The following is a 23,782-nucleotide window of genomic DNA, read 5'->3' as shown; positions in this document are numbered from 1 at the left end:
CAATGAGTGGGCAACAAATACTGGCTAGCCAGCAATGCTGATGTCCCGCAAGTGCTTAAAGTGCTGTGGTCCATTTTACATCCTACTTAAATGGACAGCCAGACCTTTGTTTTAAATATCACTTGAAATATGGTGTCTTTGACACTCAATGTTCTTTAGTAATGCACTGAAAGAACAAATCAGTATCTCTTGAACAGGCCCACATTCTGGAGGTTAGTGTCTAATTCCATCGGTTTATCTGTCTCAAATCTGACCAGAGAAATGGTCTTGTATTCACCGATATCCATCTTTCAGATGAAATATTAAATTGAGACTTTGTTCCCTTGATATAAAGATCCCATGATGCTATTTTGTAGAAGAGTAGGGGTACAGTATCCAAGAGTACAATATCCAATGTTTATCTTGAAATCACCATCACAAAATGGACAAAACGTTATTAGGTCATTATCACTAGCATTTGTAGGACCTTGCTGTGTATAAACTGGCTGCTGTTGTTGACATTTACATGATTGCCTTTCAGAAATGTTTCACTGGTTTCAAAGCTGATCCTGTGAAGTTACTCTGCATTGTGAGAACTCTGTACAAATGTACAGAACTATTATTAATGCACTATATCTATGGTATAAATGGCTGTTAAGAAAACTGCACTGCGTAGATGATCAGGTTTTGTTGTACTCACTTGGCAAACTTCCATCAGTTGTGCTGTGTAGCCTGTCAATGTTCCATATTCAGTCACTGGATTTGGGCTGTGGTTCTGGTTGACAAACTGTTTGAAGGGTGTGTTTGAAACTGCGCATCATGAAAGGAATACGTTATGACTATTTAGTCTAAAGATTGGAAGGGTTCAGGTTTGCTTGCATAGAACATTGGCCTCCTCCTGATTCTATCTGGCCCTTTGTCATTCAATAAGATCATGGCTGATCTTATGACCTCAGCTTGAATTACCCACTCTCACCATAGTCCTTTTACTGTTCAAAAAATTATCTATCTTAGATTTTAAAAGCATTTAGTGAGGAACCCTCAACCACTTCAATGGGCAGGGAATTCCACAGATTCACAACCCTTTGAGTGTAGAATTAGGTGTGTTTTGTTTTCTTGAAGAACCATATCCTGTTTGCTTATATTTTCAGGATAATTGGAAACTTTAAGCTGCATTGGGATCAAACTTGGGTACAAAAACATTGCCATCAAGTAGTTATACAAAAAACGTAATGCTCAAATATTGATTTAATGTTAAAGCATATTTAGGTAGGATTTACATTTGAGTCAGCCATAGCTATTGGCTCACTGGAGTGCAATATCTGGCTGACACTTCAATGCAGTGCTGTTAGAGATGCCATCTTTTGCATGTGATTGGACCCTGCTTTCTAAGTAGACAAATATCCCATTGCATGCCTTTAAAAATACAACTGGGGAGTCTCCCTGGTATCCTTCATCCCCAAACAACATTCCTTTTCAAAAAGGAACAGGTTATTGGATCATTATGTCAATGTTTGCTGGATTTCTAGAATCTGCTGTGCATAATTATGCGGATGTTTCCAACATCCTAACAGTGAATACCCTTCAAATAACGACCACATCTTAAATTGACTTAGTGCTTTGGGATATCCTGATGGCATGAAACGCACAGTATATACATGTAAGTCTTTCCCTCCTTGATGTTTTCAGCAAATTTGCTTTCAGTTTTCATCCTTTCCTCAGTTCTTGCAATGCCACTGCAACTCTTCCCTTTCTGAACTTCTGTCTCCTTCTATTGATCTGCTATTGACTAATATGTAGTCCAAACATATTGTCTCCATTGAACATGCTGAAGTGTTGTAGCTATCGCCAGCATGTATGTTGCCATTCTCCTAGTTCCTCCAGGTCCCCTTCCATAATCTTTCTTTTGACCTGTCTTTTTCCCCTCAACTGATCATTCCCATCCATTGTGTTTGGATACTGGCAAGGACAATACCATTCTATTTGGTGTATTTATCGTGTCTCACACTCACATGCTACCCCCTCTGCCCTGCCCCTACCCCATTGAAATGTCAAGGATATCCTTGTTCTTGTTGTTCTTCCTCTGAAATCCCTCCCACTTCCTGGCTCCCTTCTCAATCACCTGCCATGCCTTCCCATGCAATTTTAGCAGTTCCAACACCACCACTCCTAGTTATCTAGACTGCCAAACACGTTTGCTCAGATCAAATAGCAATTTATTTTTTCCAATTTGGTAGATCTTGTTAACAGCTAACAATTTAGTGTCCCTTACTTTGTAAAGACAAGTTCAGACTGAGTGTGACTTTACAGGATACCTTTGTCCACCCTGCAAATGTAACCCAAGCCTCTAGTCACATCACTTTAAGTCTGTGCCTTATTCCTATTCTGGCCTCCTTCCTTCCAGGTTTAACCATAATGTTGGGTGGCAGAATGGAGTTCATAAGTAGATAACGCTTTTCTTGTTTTGTATATTTCCATGTATAACTCTAGATCTGAATGACATGGTCAAGAGGAATTAGTGACAAACAATCAAACAAAACATCTGTATCCTGTGAATGAATAAGAAAACAAAGTGGCAATATCAAAGTTTCTAGATTGCTGAACTTGAGTAATACCTGAGCACAATCAATGCTCCCATCTTGTACAGACTGTCTATTGTTTGTTACTCTTCTATTGTCATTTGCCTCTTATGTAAACTCGACTTGTCTCATTATCATCACTTTTCACTTGGTGTAGTTGTGCCTTTTCATTTAACTTCTGCCTTTAAAACCTGTTCTCCTAATATGCTGTTCTATTTCTGATGAAATGTCATCAACTCAGTGTAAATTTTCTTTCTGCACAGATCTTCTCTGAGCTGCTTAGTAATTCTAGAATTCTGTATATGTCAAACCTTACTGCAAGTTCCTTGAAATGTAAAGGAGAAATCTACAGATCCAGAAGAGTAACCCTTTTCAAGTAATTTATGAATCTAAGTGGCCCTAAAATTTGCCATCTCTTTGCTGATTTCTCAACATAGTAATTTGGGAAGATTGATAATCATTTCCCAAAGCAGCATGGTAAACCTGTGAACCAAGCACTTGTTTCCATCTCATTTGTTCTGTGACTGAGCTGTTTAATGGGAGTATGATAATGGGAGTTTAATGGGAGTATGTCAGATCTAGTAGCAAGAACAGTTACAAGCAAAGTGGAATGGAATGTCTGCTCACTGGCTGAGTACAGCCACCTAATATGTAACACTATCTAGGACATTTGCTTGATTTGTTATATACCTTTCCACTATTGTTGCACAATAGTTTGGGCTATGCCAACAGTAGGATGTGTTATAATTATTGCAATAATTAGCCATGGTTATGCAGAACTCAATTCAACCAGCAACCTTGTCCATGAGAATGATGGGCAGTAATATTGTAATTGCTTGTCATTTCAAGGTCATGCATCAGACTTTGTCTATTTATCTTAGCCATGCCCTTCATGATTTTATAAACCTCTATAAGGTCACCCCTCAGCCTCTGGTCCAGGGAAAATAGCCCTGGCCTATTCAACCTTTTCCTATAGCTCAAATCCTCCAACCCTGGCAACATCCTTAAATCTTTATTGAACCCTTTCAAGTTTCACATCTTTCCGATAGGAAGGAGATCAGAATTGCGCACAGTATTCCAACAGTGGCCTAACCAATGTCCTGTACAGCCACAACATAACCTCCCAATTCCTGTACTCAATACTCTGACCAAGAAAAGAAAGCATACCAAACGCAGCCTTCGCTATCCTATCTACCTGTGACTCCACTTTCAAGGAGCTATGAACCTGCTCTCCAAGGTCTTTGTTCAGCTACACTCCCTAGGACCTTACCATTAAGTGTATAAGTCTTGCTAAGATTTGCTTTCCCAAAATGCAGCACTTTGCATTTATCTAAATTAAACCCCATCTGCCACTTATTAGCTCATTGGCCCATCTGATCAAGATCCTGTTGTAATCGGAGGTAACCTTCTTTGCTGTCCGCGACACCTCCAATTTTGGTGCCATCAGCAAACTTAACTATACCTGTTACGCTCACATCCAAATCATTTGTGTAAATGATGAAAAGTAGTGAATCCAGCACCAATCCTTGTGACACTCCACTGGTCACAGGCCTCCAATCTGAAAAACCACCCTCCACCACCATCCTGTCTTCTACCTTTTGAGCCAGTTTTGTTTACAAATGGCTAGTTCTCCCTGTATTCCGAGATCTAATCCTGCTCACCAGTCTCCCGTGGGGAACCCTGTTGAATGCCTCACTGAAGTCCATATAGATCACATCTACTGCTCTGCCCTCATCAATCCTTTGTTAATTCAAAAAACCTGATCAAGTTTGTGAGACATGATTTGCCATGCACAAATCCATGTTAACTGTCCCTAATCAGACCTAAAATGTGTTGCTGGAAAAGCGCAGCAGGTCAGGCAGCATCCAGGGAACAGGAGAATCGACGTTTCGGGCATAAGCCCTTCTTCAGGCTTATGCCCGAAACGTCGATTCTCCTGTTCCCTGGATGCTGCCTGACCTGCGCTTTTCCAGCAACACATTTTCAGCTCTGATCTCCAGCATCTGCAGACCTCACTTTCTCCCTAATCAGACCTAGCCTTTTCAAATACATGTACATCCTGTCGCTTAGGATTCCCTCCAACTTGCATGCCACTGACATCAGACTCGCTGGTCTATAGTTCCCTGGATTCTCCTTACCACCCTTCTTAAACAGTGGCGCCATGTTAGCCAACCTCCAGTCTTCTGGCACCTCACCTGTGACTATCGATCCAAATATCTCAGCAAGAGGCTCAGCAATCACTGTATAAAGACTAAATTTTCCTAAACATTCTCTTTAGCACTGTCCACCTGCACCCCAATGTTTCATCTTTTAAGCCATTTTGTAACTTTTTTAAACTTGCATTGTGCCTGTTCTCTAAAGTTAGATTCAAACATGATTTGTGTTTACACAAACCACCCCACCCACCTGAGTTTACTAGGACCTGCTTTGGATGGCAGGTAGAAACCATGTTAGAGAATAATCTCATGAAATCAGATCATGCAGTGTAGAAGATGCCGTTTGGTCCATTTGAGTCTGCACTGACATGAGAAACACCTGACCTTCAACCTAATCCCACTTCTGAGCACGTGGACCATAGCGTTTAATGTTAAGACGTGCTAACTGCGCATCCAGGTGTTTCTTAAAGAATAAGGCATTTCACCTCTACCATTCTCCTAAGTAGCACATTTCAGAATGTCATTATACTCTGGATTTAAAACAAAAACAACATTTTAACCTCCTTCCCCTAAATGTCATGGCCCTCAGTGAACCTGTTTTCCCTTGTGACTGACCCTTCAACTTGGGGGAGTAGCTGCTCCTCATCCACTTTGTCCATACCCCTCAATCTTACACACCTCAGTCAGAGTGCCCTCTGTTTTCTCTGCTCCAATGAAAATAGCCCAAGTCAATTTTCCTCAACTTAAAGTTTTCATCCTAAGCAGCATCCTGGTCAATCTCCTCTGCACCCTCTCCAGTACAATCTCACTTTGTAACGTGGCGACCAGAAATGTGCACAGTACTGTAGCTGTGGCCGCACCAATGTTCTATACAACTCCAAAATGATTTCTCTGCTTGTAATTTGTTCCTTTTGTTGATAAAGTCAAGTGAACCAAATGCCTTTTTCACCACCCTACTAACATGCCCTTTCACCTTCAGAGAACTATGGATAAACAAAAGTGAGTGAGTTTGTGAATTGATTATTGCTTTTCTGCAGTCATTTGTGTGGCAAGAAATTAATTCACATTTCCAATTCTGTATGCTACTGAGTTTGTGTGGGATCTTGCTGTGCATTAACTAGTTGCAATGTTAACCTAAAAAGCAGCAGCAGCAGCATATGCTTGAAATTCCATAATCTCTTTGTGCTGGCTTTGTTGCTTTTTGCTGCATTGCACTGAAATAAGAAGGAAGTTTTACCCTTAAATGAGATTCACTGGCAAGCTCCTGCCACTGGCTGCCTTTTAAGAGTTATATACTTGGTTGTCACTGGCTCACTTTTCCATGAGGTATGTAAACAACAGTGGTTAAGGTCAATACTATGAGCAAAAAACTACTCCAACTTTTTAAATGCTCCATTTGTCCATTTGAATACAATGAATTTTTAATTGCCTATAGCGTTTGGTAAAATAACAGTTGTCGTTTATTGTAATTGAAAAGTTTTGGTGACAAAGTCAACCAATGTAGAGTTTGAGACGGTCACTGGAGCTTTTGAAGGGAATCTAATTTGCAGAATGCTGTGGCATTGGCAGCATTTAGTCTTTTAGAAAAAGATTTTCCCCTCAGATGGTAGGTGTGTAAAGTGGGCTGAATGAACACTGATATTAAGCAAACTTCTACTGAGGCAAAAGTGATTAATACTTATGTGCATGTTAAATTGAAAGTTAGGATTGATCCATTTTCTGGGCAAAACACGTTTCCACTGCTGCTTCAGCAGAAAGAAGCATCATAAAAAAAAAAAAATTTTCAGGGTTGAATACTGTTAGAAATTTGTTTGATTACCTTCTGAAGGTCATGAAATAAGTCTCTGATCTGGATGAACAGTCCATCCAAGCAATGGGAAGACCTGAAGCCACCTTGTTTGTTCTCCACCACAAACTTCATTAACTTGACACTGTTCTCATTGCTTCTCCATAGATGAGCCAGATTACTAGCAACTTTGCTATCCTATTTGACCCCTGAATCCTTTTTAATTCCTTTTATTGTGAAACTGCCTACCTTCACATCTACATACTAGCCTTTCCCTGTCTTGGTACATCCCTTCTGCTAAGCACCTCATCTAGTCAGCCCCCTCATTCATCTGTAAAATTTCAGATCTTTACCCAAATCCAGTCCAGCATTAACTATGATGACCATTTAGCCCTGTGCTTGTTGACCTGCTCTATCTTGTTCTCCAATGCCTCATTTGAAATATCTAAACCTAGAGTGATTGTCTTATCCCTCTCTCTAACTTTTTCTGACCATGCAAGGAGACTGACAGCTATCTTTTTGTTTTCCCACTTCATTCTCCTCCTATACTCATGTGCAATGATTTGTCCTTCTTTTGAAATAGAGAAATGTATAAAAGGCTATCTCCACAGCACCACATCTTGATTACTAACACTTGCACTTTGGGACTTCTGATCACTCTCTGCTATTCCTGACTCATTAAGATTGACAATGTGTGCGCTTCTGTGAGGAGTTTAGCAGACTTTGCTCCGACCTTTGAGTATAGGAATTGGGGCATCATGTTGACGTTCCACAGGCCAGTGAGTCCTCTTCTAGAATACGGTGTCCAGTTCTGGTCACACTTACAGCAAGGGTATTATGAAGCTGATAATATTTACAGGCAGTCTAAAGAAGGTTCACCAGTTGGTATTTTGTCTCTCTCTCCTACTCCTCCTCTTGTCCCATCCCACGCAAACGTGCACATTAGAATTAGAAATAGACTGTTCAGCTGCTCTAACCTGCTCTGCCATTCAATAAGATGGCAATTCATCTGGTTGTAGCTTCAACTCTGCGCACTCACCTCTTTCACCACACACACACACACACACACACACACACACACACACACACCCCTTCCAGCCCCTTATGAATGAAAAGTCTATCTGCCTGCACTTAAGGTATTGAATTAGTGTCCACTGCTGTCTGCAAAAGGGAATTCTGAAGATTCATGACCCTCTGAAAATTGGTATTATCTGCAGAGAGCATTTTAGCCAGCATTGAAACTTCATGTATATCATTTACAGTCACAACAAAGTGCCCTATCTGGGGACAAGTTGAAGCAATAGCAGGCTGAATATGCATTGCTACTATTGGCATATGTAAATTCTGTTCCCTATGTTTATTGTGAAAATATGTTGAGCACTGAAATTGATTTTCATTTTAACTTCGTACCTGTAATTGGGACAAATTTGAAGAGTTGCTCAGAGCTTGAAATTTAATGCCTGTAAAGCTGTGAAAGAAACTTTGTAATAGCTGATCATTTGAGACTGTCTCAAACTGTTTGAAGATTCAAGTTTGGAAATTTACTCCTTTTCACTGTCATGTGAAAAGCTTCCTTAATCTCAATTAGAGTGGGGGAGGGAGATAGTGAGGAAAGTGCTCAATATGAGACTGGTACAGTTGAGAAGAGTCAAACAGGCAGGGAAAAGCAACAAACCAGGTAGGACTGATAAATTAAACTGCATTAATTTCAATATAAGAGGCCTAACAGGGAAGGCAGATGATCTCTAGGCATGGTTAGGAAGATAGGACTGGGATATAGCAATTACAGAAATGTGGCTCAGGGATGGGCAGGGCTGGCAGCTTAATGTTTTTGGATACAAATGCTATAGGAAGTTCAGAAAGGCAGGCGGGGGAGGGGGGTGGGGTGCAGGGTGCAGGGGGGAAATGGCCTTTTTGATGAGGGATAGCATTACAGCTGTAATGCTATCCAAGTAACTTCCAGGAGGATATTCCTGGAAGTTACTTGGGTTGAACTGAGAAATAAGAGTTGATCGCCACCTTATTGGGATTACATTATAGGCCCCCAAATACAGAGGAATCTCTATCAATTATCCGAATATCAGATTATCCGAAGGGATCTCAAAGTCCTGATAGAAACGTTACATCAAAGAGCTGTTTCAACCCTGATCGTGTATTTTGTTTACAGGTGCAATGATTAAAAACAAACTCCACTCACTGAAAGGCTGCCGAGAGCAGTCCTGGACGGTCCAGGCACTCTCTAAATGGCTGACCTCCCGCCCTTTCTCTCCCCACTTCCCTTGGAGATCTACACAGGGGTGAAAACCCAACCCAACCCAACCCAAACCCCCCCAGAATCTCTCCAACATTATCCTTGACAGGGCAAAGGTAGAACCGGTCAAAAGGTTGTAGTAAAATGTTGTGTGGCTCGGAGTGTGTGCTATTTGCAGACTTACCCCACAAAGGCAGCAGCAGTCTTACTGTTGGTGTCCTGTCTGGCTGCCCAGGTTGCAGGTGGGCAAGGTTGGGCGGTGGGTGGGGGGGCTCGCGTGTGGTGTGCTGCTGCCTAGTCTAGTCTCCTGAACGGGGAGCAGAATTCACAGAAAACTCCAAGCCCCACAGGAAATCAATTATCCAAACGAAATAGTGCTCGACCATCTCGTTTGGATAATCAAAGTTCCTCTGTAGTTGGAGGGAAATTGAGAAACAAATTTGCAAGGAGATCAGTGTTATCTGTAAGAATAATAGGGTGGTTATGGTAGGGGATTTTAACTTTCCAAACATAGACTGGGACTGCTATAGTGTTAAGGGTTTAGATGAAGAGGAAATTCTTGATTTTGGTATGTGGATCTACCTACTGGAGAAGGGGCAAAACTTGACCACTCTTGGGGAAATAAAGCAGGGCAGGTGACTGAGTTGTCAGTGTCTAAAAGTTGAAGTTCTAAATTGAAGAAGGCTAATTTTGATGGTATTAGGCAAGAACTTCCAAAACCTGATTGACGGCAGATTTTTACAGTAAAGGGACAGCTGGAAAATGGAAAGCCTTCAGAAATGAGATAAGAGAGTCCAGAGACTGACACCTGTTAAGGTGAAAGGAAAGGCTGGTAGGTATGGGGAATGCTGGGTGACTAAAGAAATTGAGGGTTTGGTTAAGAAACCCTATCTTGTCAGGTATAGACAAGATAGTGAATCTTAAGAATATAAAGGCAGTAGGAGTATACTTAAATCAGGAGGGCAATGAGATAATTTGATAAATAGGGTGAAGGTGAATCCAAAGGGTTTTTACAATACCTTAAGGACAAAAGGGTAGCTAGGGAGAGAAGGCCCCTCAAAGATCAACAAGGCAGCCTTTGTGTGGAGCCACAGGAGATACTAAATGAGTATTTTGCATTAGTGCTTACTGTGGGGGGGGAAAAAGACCTGGAAGATATAGAATGCGGGGAAATAATGTTGACATCTTGAAAAGTGTCCATATTACAGAGGTGGTGGTGCTGGATGTCTTGAAACGCATAAGTGCATAAATCCCTGAACTCTGAGAAGCTAGGGAAGTGATTCCTGGGCCTCTTGCTGAGATATTTGTATGATTGATAGTCACAGGTGAGGTGCTGGAAGACTGGAGGTTGGCTAATGTGGTGTCACTATTTAAGAAAGGTGGTAAGGCCAAGCCAGGGAACTGTAGACCAGTGAGCCTGATGTCTGTGGTGGGCAAGTTGGAGGGAATGCTGAGGGGCCGGATGTACATATTTGGAAAGGCAACGACTGATTAGGTATAGTCAACATAGCTTCGTGCATGGGGAATCATGTCTCAAACTTGATTGAGTTTTTTGAAATAAGAGGGCAGAGCAGTAGATGTGATCTAAATGGACTTCAATAAGGCATTTGACAAGGTCCCCCATGGGAGACTGGCGAGCAAGGTTAGATCTCACTGAATACAGGGAGAACTAGCCATTTGGTGCAGAACTGGCTCAACGGTAGAAGACAGAGGGTGGTGTTGGAGGGATGTTTTTCAGACTGGAGGCCTGTGACCAGTGGTGTGCCACAAGGATCGGCACTGGGTCCACTACTTTCTGTCACTTAAATGATTTGGATGTGAGCAGAAGAGGTATAGTTAGTAAGTTGCAGATGACACCAAAATTGGAGGTGTAGTGAACAGTGAAAATAGTTACCTCAGTACAACGGGATCTAGATCAGTTGGGCCATTGGGCTGAGAAGTGGCAGATGGAGTTTAATTTAGATAAATGCAAGGTGCTGCTTTTTGGGAAAGCAAATCTTCGCAGGACTTATACAATTAATGGTAAGGTCCTAGGGAGTGTTGCTGAACAAAGAGATCTTGGAGTGCAGGTTCATAGCTCCTTGAAAGTGGAGTTGCAGTTAGATAGGATAGTGAAGGTGGTGTTTGGTATGCTTTCCTTTATTGGTCAGAGTATTGAGTTCAGGAGTTGAGGTCATGTTGCAGTTGTATAGGATGTTGGTTAGACCACTGTTGAAATGTTGTGTGCAATTCTGGTCTCCTTCCCATCAAAAGGATGTTGTGAAACTTGAAAGGGTTCAGAAAAGTTTTACGATGTTGCCAGAGTTGGAGGATTTGAGCTCTGGGGAAAGGTTGAATCGGCTGGGGGTGTTTTCCTTAGTGTGTCGAAGGCTGAGGTTTATAAAAACATGAGGGGCATGGATAGGATAAAAACAGTATTTGTCCCTGGAGTGGAGGTGTCCAGAACTAGAGGGCATAGGTTTAGGGTGAGAGGGGAAAAGTGTCCTAAGGGGCAACTTTTTCAGAGGGTGGTACGTGTAAGGAATGAGCTGCCAGAGGAAGTGGTGGAGGCTAGTATAATTGCAGCGTTTTTAAAGACATCTGGATGGGTATATGAATTTGAAGAGTTTGGAAGGATATGGGCTGGGTGCTCGCAGATGGGACTAGATCAGATTGGGATATCTGGTCGGCATGGATAAGTTGGACCGAAGGGTCTGTTTCCATGCTGTATATCTCTGACCCTATGACTCTGGAGACTTAATCCAATGAAGGATTAACTGGAAAGTGTGGGAAGACTGGAGAAATTGGGTTTCTTATCCTTAAACTAGCGAAGGACAAGAGAAGATTTTGACTCGAGCTGCCCGAAGTACCAGGAGAAGGTGGGACATATAGATTTAAATAGTAATCTTTGGAAGGCAATTAAATACTTTGGGGGTGGCAGGGCTTAATATGGACTCTTGAAAAGAATGAGTGGAGCCAGTCAGTTTCATTTTCAAACACACTAGTGCAGACTTGAGTTGAAAGTCCTCTTTCTGTGCTCAGCTATTCTATGACTTAGCATTTCTTGTATATCAAAAACACCTTCAAACTTCATAATCCAGAGAAGGAACCAGTGTTCCTTCTGACTTGCTGTTTCTTTCAACTTGAATTTCAGGTGGTTTGCAATCATTTTATCCTTGAAATTATCAGAAATGATCTTGATTTTTAAGCACTGTTTTTTTCCCTGGTCACTACTGTGGCAGTTTCATGGATTTTGATACTAAAGAGCAATATTGAGTTACCATTTTTTTTTTTTGCAGTAAGAATATTCTATTGTGATCAACATAAGCATTTCAATTACTTATTCTAATAAGTTGCATTACCAAGGAAAATGTCCTCTATCATTATGTACTATAACTGAATAATTGTAAAAATTAATGCACTGGTTAGTGCGTAGTGGACTTATGCACATTGTCATTTAATCAGACATTAAAAATATCTCCAAAATCTGTCTTTGAATTGCTTTGGCTGTAATGCTAAGAATTTTTAAATCTTAGAATATTTTCCTAGCTGAATCAAGTGGGAAGTTCTGGTTCAGTTCTTTGATACACATGAACAAGTTAAATTTGCAACCCTACTTTAACTTGCATTGTAATTTGTTAGAAAAATTCATATCTTTCTAAAACTTCATCTACGTTTTTGTGTAATAAAATGACTGACTGACTAGCAGGGTAGACTGATTCCTTCTGTTTCCTGATCAGCATAATTTGGATGTTTAGTCCAAGTTGACTGGAACAAGCAATTTTCTTGTTTCTGTTCTATAATAACGTTCAACTGTATTTTTTAAAACGTCCTGAGGAAATATCTAATCTGTACTGCTTCAGTACTTCAAATGCTGTCAGATCTGCCATGTTACTACCCTTTCCTGTTTGTTTTAGAAAAGCTGTAGCTAGAGTTCTGCAGTTTTTTTGTCAAAACTGATCAAAATATTTGTTTTTGTACAGAGCAGAACTTGCCAATCAAGTACTACGTATCCATTTTGACAATCTGGTCTAAAATGGCAGCTAACAAGAACAAGAATCAGAGCTCGTTGGCACTACACAAAGTGATAATGGTGGGCAGTGGAGGTGTAGGCAAGTCAGCACTAACATTGCAGTTCATGTATGATGAGGTAAGAGATTATTTTCATTGAGTTTATATTAAAAGATAGGATTTTTTGTACTCTGGGGTTTCTCTTAAAATATTGTGCTAGTTATTACAGATTGAAATGCCATGTACTATATAGGCCCAATATTTTCATATTAAATCCTTTTTATAAATGAGCAGTGTTTGTTCTAGTTTCACCAGTTTCCTTATTTCTACCCCCACCGCCCCAAAACAAAACCCACCTTCTCCCAATCCAACTTTCTACCTCGGCAGTGCCCTCATGACCTATCCTACCTGTCCCTCTTCCTTCCCACCTATCCACTCACCCTCCACTCCAACCTGTCAGCATTGCCCCTATTTTCATCTGCCTATTGCATTCTCAGCTACCCCCCCACCCCCACCCCCACCCCCTACTTCCAATTTATCTCTCAACCCCCTCGCTCACAAGCCTCATTCCTGATGAAAGGCATTTGCCTTTGCCTGAAACATTGATTCTCCTCCTCTTCGGGTGCTGCCTGACCTGTGCTTTTCCAGCACCATACTCTTGACTCTGATCTCTGGCATCTGCAGTCGCCACTTTCTCCTAGTGTTTTTTCTAATTTCAATTTATAGGTTAGGAAACTCCAAGGCAGGCCTGAAAAATAAATCTTCAAATCATGTAAACGGTTTTCCTCAATGAGGATAATTTTACATTTTGTTATAAAGGGAGCAAGTATCACTGGTAATTTGGGTTCATATCCTGCTTTACATATACTTTCTCTGGAATTGCATAGCTAAGTACAGGCATGTATGTGAAATACTGCTGTAATTTTAAAATAAGCTGGTTTGCTGTGGATATAATTGAGTCCATCACAACACATCAAGCTTTGTAATCCAAAACTACTTTGGTAAAGTGTACCCCAACAGAAACCTCAGGGAACAATGTCATATTAGTTTTAACCTACTCGAAGTACTGTTTGGGTTGGTATTTTCTCATTGCAACCGGTCATTTCTATATAGAACATTACAGCACAGTACAGGCCCTTCGGCCCTCAATGTTGCGCTGGCCTGTCTGAAGTCCATCTAACCTAAACTAATCCACGTGCATTCATATGCTTGTCCAATGACGACTTAAATGTACTTTAAGTTGGCGAATCTACTACCGTTGCAGGCAAAGCATTCCATACCATTACTACTGAGTAAAGAAACTACCTCTGATATGTCTTATATCTATCATTCCTCAATTTAAAGCCATGTCCCCTCGTGCTCGCCGTCACCATACTTGGAAAAGACTTTCCCTGTCCACCCTATCTAACCCTCTGATTATCTTATATGTTTCAATTAAGTCACCTCTCAACCTTCTCTCTAACAAACACAGCCTCGGGTCCCTCAGCCTTTCCTCGTAAGACCTTCCCTCCATACCAGGCAACATCCTAGTAAATTTCCTCTGCATCCTTTCCAAAGCTTCCACATCCTCCTTATAATGCGGTGACCAGAACTGTACACAATACTCCAAGTGCGGCTGCACCAGAGTTTTTACAGCTGCAGCATAACCTCATGGTTTCGGAACTCGATCCCTATATTAATAAAAGCTGAAACACTGTATGCCTTCTTAACAACCCTGTCAACATGGCTGGCAACTTTCAAGGATCTGTGTACCTGGACACCGAGATCTCTCTGCTCATCTACACTACCAAGAATCTTACCATTAGCCCAGTACTTTGCATTCTGGTTATTCCGACCAGAGTGAATCACCTCACACTTGTCCGCATTAAACTCCATTTGTCACCTCTCAGCCCAGCTCTGCAGCTTATCTGTCTCTCTGTAACCTACAACATCCTTTGTCACTATTCACAACTCCATCGACCTTAGTGTCGTCTGCAAATTCGCTAACCCACCCTTCTACGCCCTCATCCAGGTAGTTTATAAAAATGACGAACAGCGGTGGACCCAACACCGACCCTTGCGGTACACCACTAGTGACTGGACTCCAGGATGAACACTTCCCATCAACCACCACCCTCTGTCTTCTTTCAGCAAGCCAATTACTGATCCAAACTGCTATATCTCCCACAATCCCATTCCTCTGCATTTTGTACAATAGCCTACTTATCGAATGCCTTGCTGAAATCCATATACACCACATCAACTGGCTTACTCTCATCTACCTGTTTGGTCACCTTCTCAAAGAACTCAATAAGGTTTGTGAGGCATGGCCTACCCTTCACAAAACCGTGCTGACTATCCCTAATCAAATTTCATCTTTTCTAGATGATAAATCCTATCTCAAACTTTTTCCAACACTTTACCAACTACTAAAGTAAGGCTCGCTGGTCTATAATTACCAGGGTTGTCTCTACTCCCCTTCTTGAACAGGGGGACCACATTTGCTATCCTCCAGTCGTTTGGCACTATTCCTGTAGACAATGACGATTTAAAGATCAATGCCAAAGGCTCGGCATCCGGCCCTGGGGACTTATCTATTTTCACAGTCTGCAGGATTTCTAATACCTCTTCCTTGTGAACCTCAATCCCACCTAGTCTAGTAGCCTGTATCTCCGTAATCTCCTCGACAACATTGTCATTTTCTAGAATGAATACTGTTGAAAAATATTCATTTAGTGCTTCCCCTATCTCCTCCTGACTCCACACACAACTTCCCACTACTATCCTTGATTGGCCCTAAACTTACACTCGTCATTCTTTTATTCCTTAAATACCTATAGAAAGCCTTAGGGTTTACCCTGATCCTATCCACCAACAACTTCTCATGTCGTCTCCTGGCTCTTCTGAGCTCTCTCTTTAGGTCTCTCCTGGCTACCTTGTAACCCTCAAGCGCCCTAACTGAGCCTTCACATCTCATCCTAACATAAGCCGCATCCTTTCTCTTGACCAGAGATTCCACTTCCTTAAACTACTGCTCCCGTGCTCTACAGCTTCCTCCCTGCCTGACAGGTACATACTTATCTAGGACAGTCGGAGCTTTTCCTTGAATAAGCTCCACATTTCTAATATGCCCATCCCCTGCAGTTTCCTTCTCCATCCTATGCTTCCTAAGTCTTGCCTAATCACATCGTAATTGCCTTTTTCCCTCAGCAGTAACTCTTGCCCAGTGGTATACACCTATCCCTTTCTATCACTAAAGTAAACATAACAGAAATTGTGATCGCTATCACCAAAGTGCTCACCTACTTCCAAGTCTAACACCTGGCCGGGCTCATTACTCCGTACCAAATCAAATGTGGCTTCGCCTCTTGTTGGCCTGTCTACGTACTGTCAGGAAGCCCTCCTGCACACACTGGATAAAAAAACTGACCCATCTATAGTACTTGTAGTATAGTGTTTCCAGTCAATATTTGGAAAGTTGAAGTCCCCCATGACAACTACCCTGTCTCTGTCACTCCTATCGAGAATCATCTTTGCTATTCTTTCCTCTGCATCTCTGGAACTATTGAGACTTATAGAAAACTCCCAATAGGGTGACCTCTCCTTTCCTGTTTCTAACCTCAGCCCATACTACCTCAGTTGGCTAATCCCCAAACATCCTTTCTGCAACTGTAATACTATCCTTGACCAACAATGCCACACCTCTCCCTCTTTTACCATCTTCTCTATTCTTACTGAAACATCTAAATTCTGGAACCTGCAACAACCATTCCTGTCCCCTGCTTTATCCATGTCTCCAAAATTGCCACAACATCGAAGTCCCAGGTACCAACCCATGCTGCAAGTTCACCCACTTTATTCCAGATGCTCCTGGCGTTGAAGTAGACACACTTCAAACCAACTATTCTGAACATTTGTGAGAAGCATGTTGTTAAACCTGAGAGGTTGCAGAAAGGATTTACAAAGATGTTCCTGCAACTGGAGGATTCGATTAGAGGCTGAATCGACTGGGCCTTTTTATCCGTGGAGTGTAGGAGGCTGAGGGGTGACCTTTATGGAGGTTTACAAAATTTGAGGGACTTGGGGTGAATAGCCAAGGTCTTTTCTGTATATTGGGGAGTCCAATTCTAGAGGGCATAGGTTTAAGGAGAGAGGGGAAAGAGTTTAAAGGGGCTCTGAGGGGCAATGGTTTCATGCATAGGGTGGTGAGTGTATGGAATGATTTGCCAGGGGAAATGGTGGAGGCAGATACAACTATATTTAAAAGCCATCTATTGGTGTATGAATAGGAAGGGTTTAGAGAGGGTAAATGTGGCTAGGTCAGATTGGGATGTCTGGCATGTATGAGTTGGACCGAGGGGTCTGTTTCTGCGCTATTTGACTTTATTCTTCCACTCCCATTTGAAGAGCAAATTGTAGTGACCTTGAATAACTCCTGTCTTCTACATCATGGTCTTAGAGCATCCTACTGTCTCAACTGGTGGTAGCTACTGTTTGCACAAGTGCCAAAATGTTTGTTTAGAATTGATTTTCAATTTTAATATCCCTATTTGCAGTTAACATTTGATTTTATTTCTTACATTTTGTAATCTAAATACAAAGTATTCCTACCTGATTAGAAGTTTTGCTTGTATTGTTTTAAACAGCTTTATACTCTTGCATCAAACATTCTGGTTGGTGGTTTTTGAGACGGCTATTCACTTTTGAGTTTATGGAAGGCACTGATGATGTCTTACGGAATACTTCATCCAGTGTCAGTGTTGGGCACCACACCCCTCAAAGTGAAGAGAGAAAGCTTTTACTTCTCTTCTGTTTCAGAACAGCACCCTCTGCTGTATCAGTGTAACACTTTATAATTTAGGAAATTACATTTTAATTTGCCTGATATGTGTGAAATCGAACAGCCAGTATTTGATATACATGCACCTGGAATGAGGCCATTCAGTTTCTTTCACTTAGGATCCTTTGGAGATTGAGTGTACTGATAATTTATTGTATTTTTAAAAAATGCATGTCCTTGCCTATAATTCTGATGAATTGTATCACTGTCACTATTAATATGTGTATAATTCATAGGTTTCCAAACGTTTCTCCAACTGTCAATTTAGTATTTTTTGTTTAAAAAGACATGGCCTTTCCAGATCTTCACTATTTTGAGAATGCTATTTGCTGTGTCATTTCTGCTATAGCATCTACTGAATTTCTTTACTATATAAGAAAGGAGGTTTGCTCTACTGTTTTAATGAAATTGTCACAGTGCAGAAGGAAGCCATTCAGCCCATTGTGTCTGCATGGGTTCTGAGTGTTTTACTTAATGTCAAACACACACAATGACCCAGCACACACTTTAAATAAGTCATCCAGTATTCTTCTGCCTCAGTTGACAATATCTCTATTGCACTTCTAGATAGTACATTCCATTTTGAATCATGTGTGGGGGGAGAAATAAAGGTTCTCACCTCAAACATTTTTCAAAACTCTTTAATATTGAGTCTTCTTGTTCCTAACCCTACTATGAGTGATAACTGTTGCTCTCCATCTACTCTGTCCAGATCCCTCATTACTTGGAAAACTTCTGTCAAATCGCCCCTTATACTTTTCTCTCCAAGGAAATCAGTCCTAACTCATCTACTTTTCATAATTGAAGCTTCTCGTTCCTGGAATCACTTTTGTAAGCATCACCTGCACTATCTGAAACCTTCATCTACTTTCTAAAGTTTGGCACCCAGAGCTCTACACAGTACTCCAGCTTCGGTTAACTAACATTCCATTTAAGTTCAGCATAACCTCCCTGCACTGGTATTCCATTTCCCTGTTAATGAACCTTAAGATCCAGACAGTATTCTTTGTCTCAGGCTTCTGATTGCTCATTATCCCTAAACACACTGACCTATATTGATTCTCTGGATTATATTTAAAACATCACCTCTTCAAATCCTGCAGGATCTCTGTTCTTGTACTAGTTTGACATCCTGTCACTTTAAGGAATAGAAGCAGGAATAGTCCATTTGATCCATTGAACCTGTTCCAACATTTAAGGCTATGACCCATTGGATTGTGTCCTTAATTTTCCTGTCTGTCCCCTTTGACTCTTTTGTCGATCAAAAATCTGTCTAACTGGGCCCTAAATATATTCAGTGATCTAACTTCCACCACTCTATATGGAATAAATTCAAAGACAAATGACTGAGAACAGTGCCTTCTCAGTTCCATCTTGAATAGATGACTACTTATTTTTAAGCACTTCCTTTAGTCCTAGATATCCCCATGAGAGGAAGTATCCTTTCAGAATCTACATTCAGTTGAATTTTATGTTTCAAGAAGATTACCTCCCGTTCTTTGAAATTCCAATATGTGTAGACTGAACATGTTTAGCCTTTCCTCAAGTCAACCCTTTCACTGAGGAAGCAGCAAAGTGAAACTCCTCTGAATAGCTTCCAGTGTAATCACATTCCTCAAGGGGTCCAAAATCGTATACAGTATTTGAAGTGTGGTCTCAGCAATGCTCTCTACATTTGTAGCAAACTTTCCTACATTTATATTCCATTCTCCTTGCAACAAAAGTCAATATTTCATTGTAATTGTTGCTGGACCTACATACTGATTTTGTGAATTACGTACAAGGACATCCAGATCCCTTTTGTATGCATGAATCTACCTTCTCTCTTGCCTATTCCCATGCCGCGCCTGCCCGCACCCCACCCCACCCACCATCCTCATAGGATTAGGATTTAATAGTTTTCCAAGCTTTTCCAAAGGAAAAGCATTATGTGAAAGGTGCTGTATAAATGCAAGCTATTATGGCTCAGGCCAGACCCCATAAAAATATTTTAAGGTAGCCTAGATCCTAAATCTTAAAAGCCGGTGTGGAGTGCATGCTCTAGATGTGATGCAACTGGTCAGCTTGGCTTTAAGCAAAACAGAACTTTGTGCATGTTCAACTGTGGTGTTTAAACAAAAGAAAACAATTTAGGATAACTATTGGAAAACTTAACTGACCTAATACAGCAACTTAACCAATTAACTGTTGCAATATGATAAAGAAGGGCTTATGCCCGAAACGTCGATTCTCCTGTTCCCTGGATGCTGCCTGACCTGCTGCGCTTTTCCAGCAACACATTTCCAGCTCTGATCTCCAGCATCTGCAGACCTCACTTTCTCCGCAATATGATAAAGTCCTATTAAACACACACCTTGGCAAAAAGGTAAATTCAAATACAGATTCTTACAGGTTGGAGGGAACAACATTCAGATTTCAGGTCAGGAGTTCTTTACTGAAGCGTGCAACTCCTCCGGACACTCCCACCTTGTGACTGCTATAGCAAAACAAACTAGAAAAATCCTGAAGTGGGAGAACTGGCCACTCTCCTTCCATTATTAAACTAGACACTTCCTAGATTTCTGGGCACCTTTGCCTTTACAACCTCTTAAAGTAACACACAGGACCAAATAACATTTTTAAAGTGACAGCGTAGTCAAAGTTTTTAAATTTTGACAATTGGTATAGCACTACCGTCTTCAAGCAATGAAGTGTTTCAACCCTATTATTAACCTGTTGGTTGATATGCATTGCAATGTGCTCTGTAAAAAGAAATAAAGAATGCTATTAAAGGAGATTGAATACTCTCCTCCTACTTAGAGTAAAATTAAGACAATTAATTAGTACATAAAATCCAGGAGTGTTGGCTTTGATTCTCATCTGCAGTGCCTGCTGGCAAACCCCCACCTGTCCAAAGGAAAATTAAGCAATGCCATTTTTGAGCAGTATGTAAGGTATTATTAATCTGGTATCTCTGACAAGGCAATTCATAAGTATGACTCCTGGTATGGAAGATCTGCATTAGACAAAGGGTAAAAATACATTGTGCCTACAGCTGGCATTTCCTTGTAATGATGGCCATTGCTGTGAGGTACTCATGAAATTGTACTTCAGTAACAATCCTTTCCTTCAGGTAAGAGAATGGAAATATTGAACCTGGAAAGGGAAAAAATCTCAGTTGCAAGCTTCAGATTAATTGCTTGTGCTTTTTAAATATTTCCTTTCAGTTTGTTGAAGACTATGAGCCTACTAAAGCTGACAGTTACAGGAAAAAAGTTGTTCTGGATGGTGAGGAAGTCCAAATAGATATCTTGGACACTGCTGGACAGGAGGACTATGCAGCCATTCGGGATAATTACTTCCGCAGTGGGGAGGGTTTTCTCTGCGTCTTTTCAATAACTGAGCAGGAATCATTTACAGCTACTGTAGAATTTAGGTAAGTCATTGGTAACTGACTTTATAAAAATGCTACCAAAATGAAATGTATAGTTGTATTTTCAGTAATGGAGTTCTAATGAATTGCAAGTATATTGCAAATATATTGTATGCTAGCATTTTGCAAGAAGGAGCAATATGAAGCTACTATTTCACTATTTTGAGGTTTGGAGCATGGCAATAATCGTACTTCAAGAACAATTAAAGTTGAAGGAGATCTGGTCGTGTTTTTGGAGTGCAAATTTTGAAATGATCTGTACGTGATTCAGGGTAGGGGAAATTAATAAATGGAGAATCCTTAATGGACATTAGTGTTTTGTCAAGTTTTGTATGTGTGCAGTAATTGAATGTCTCTGCAGGAACAGTTAGGCTATGCATTAGTAGTACAAGGTGTGCATGTGTTAAAGGCACTATGTAGTTTAAAAAAAAAACCCATCCCAGTAGAACTAATATGGAATGGTGGCTGGGGGTATAATGCCACCTCTTCTTCCAGACCTATTTCCTTTCTGTTAAATTCTGCAAAGGGCAACAATGCAGAATTAAAGCTCCTTTTAAATATAGTCTGCAGCTGTCATTTGCTGTCAAATGTTTGATAATGGACTTCAGTATTTTGAGTGCTAACGTCAGGCTGGCCTATAATTCCTGATGTTTGCTTTCTTTCCCCTGTTTCCTCCCCACCCTCCATAAGTGATATATGCTGTAAATTAGGTGTAAGTGTGTATACCCCCTGCATTGTTTCTATTACTTGTGGACCTCTTAGAGTCATAGAGATGTACAGCATGGAAACAGACCCTTTGGTCCAACCCGTCCATGCTGACCAGATATCCCAACCCAAACGAGTCCCACCTGACAGCACCTGGCCCATATCCCTCCAAACCCTTCCTATTCATATACCCACCCAAATGCCTCTTAAATGTTGCAATTGTACCAGCCTCCACCTCATCCTCTGGCAGCTTATTCCATATATGTACCACCCTCTGTCTGCCTGAAAAAGTTGTCCCATAGGTCTCTTTTATATCTTTTCCCCTCACCCTAAACCTATGCCCTCTAGTTCTGGTCTCCTTGACCCCAGGGAAAAGACTTTGCCTATTTATCCTATCCATGCCCCTCATAATTTTGTAAACCTCTATCAGGACATCCCTCAGCCTCCGACACTCCAGGGAAAACAGCCCCAGCCTGTTCAGCCTCTCCCTATAGCTCAGATCCTCCAAACCTGGCAACATCCTTGTAAATCTTTTCTGAACCCTTTTAAGCTTCACAACAATCTGGAATATTTGATCCACTGGCCCAATAGGTGCTGGTTAATAAAAGATTTGCTGTGTTTAGTTGGTCAGCCATTATAAATTGTTCCACATTATAAATTCTCCTGTTTCTGATTGATTAGTCTTCACCAATCTTTATCTGTTCACCTACCTATAGAAACTGTTGCAGTCATTTTTTATATTCCCTGCAAGCTTACTCTGATTCTCAATTTTCCTTATTTAATCTGTCCTTGTGTTTTTCTGATCATTTTATTTTTGCCTCTTCCTTGGATCTTGCGTTACTTCATTTTAATAATAAGCTATGGTTTGCCAACTTTCATGTGTTTTTTTTTTGCACTGTACAGAAATTGTTGCTGTTCACCCATATGCTCTTTGAAAGTTTGCCATTGCCTTACCACCATTTGTCAATCTATCAGAACCAACTTGTGTCTCATACCATTATACTTCTATTTAGATTCAGGACCCTAGTCACAGAATCCACTATATCACTATCTTAAAAGGCATTTGATGAAATACCAAAAAAGAGACTTAAGCAAGCTTGAAGCTTATGGAGTTAAAGGAACAGTTTCTGCATGGATATGAAATTTTCTAAGGGAAAGAAAACAAATAACTAAATGAAAGCTTTTCTGGTTTTGGAGGGACATGTGCAGTTGCAATGTTGTCTCTCTTTGTTTGGATGAGCTGAGAAGGCTTTTGAGGCAGATGGGATTCAAGGCTTTGCAAATAATAAACCGTACAAAATCAAGGAATATTCTCAACCTTTTTATAATCAGTAACCCATTTAGATCACAGTTGGAGGATATCATCTAATTCTGGGTAATGTGATTTAGAAAGAATATGAAGTCTTTTGAGATGAGATCATGTCTGAAGTTACATGGCATAAACTAAGTTTGGATCCGTGAAGGCTATGGTAAGATTTGATCAAGGTTTTGAAATACACAAATGGTTTGTTGAGGTAAACTAGAATGAACCTTTTCCAGTTGTGAAAGGATCAATAACGAGAGGGAACGTGAGGATGGTGGGGAAGAAGCATACCATACTGTTGTAACAGAAGATGCACTGCCTGAAAAGATGTGGAAATTAATTTGGTAGGGAATGGACCAATAAATGAGACAAACACCTAATAGGTCAATGGGAAAAGTGTAGTGGAGTGGGACTGATTTGAATATCTTTTTCAAAGAAGCTGGGACACATGATGGGTTGAGAAGTCTTCTGAACTGCGTTTTGATTCTCTAATTTCCTGCAGGATCTCCGCACTGCTCCATTTCTGGCTTTTTTGGGTGCAGTGAAAATCATAGATACCCAATGGGTTAGCTGTCTTGAATTGCCTTGGGACTTGTATTTATGCTTTGCCTTTGATATCAGAGATGATTGTGGGGTGCATCCAAAGCCTTCTAGCTTTGATAAATAAGAGGTTGGGGAAATGTATTTTTAGATTACTTTTCGATTAGATTACTTAGTGTGGAAACAGGCCCTTCGGCCCAACAAGTCCACACTGACACACCAAAGCACAACCCACCCAGACCCATTCCCCTACATTTACCCC

General features: G+C 40.8%; 1 protein-coding gene across 3 annotated transcripts in view; it reads left to right on the top strand.

The window, feature by feature from the left end:
* LOC122551766 (RAS like proto-oncogene Ba) overlaps nt 1–23,782 on the top strand; it is a 74,139-nt gene that overhangs the window by 38,299 nt on the left and 12,058 nt on the right. For 2 of the 3 annotated variants that reach the window (XM_043694221.2, XM_043694222.2), the window contains exons 2-3: nt 12,714–12,880; nt 20,767–20,975. In XM_043694221.2, the coding sequence (XP_043550156.1) occupies nt 12,767–12,880; nt 20,767–20,975 (323 nt within the window). In that variant the 5' untranslated portion in view covers nt 12,714–12,766. The remainder of the gene's footprint in view (nt 1–12,713; nt 12,881–20,766; nt 20,976–23,782) is intronic. The other variant, XM_043694223.2, reaches the window with a different exon arrangement.

This window comes from Chiloscyllium plagiosum, unplaced genomic scaffold (genome assembly GCF_037043375.1).
Source record: "Chiloscyllium plagiosum isolate Xiang-an unplaced genomic scaffold, Cpla_swu_hap1 HiC_scaffold_7, whole genome shotgun sequence".
Lineage (NCBI taxonomy): Eukaryota > Metazoa > Chordata > Chondrichthyes > Orectolobiformes > Hemiscylliidae > Chiloscyllium > Chiloscyllium plagiosum.
This window is presented reverse-complemented; position numbering and strand designations above follow the sequence as displayed.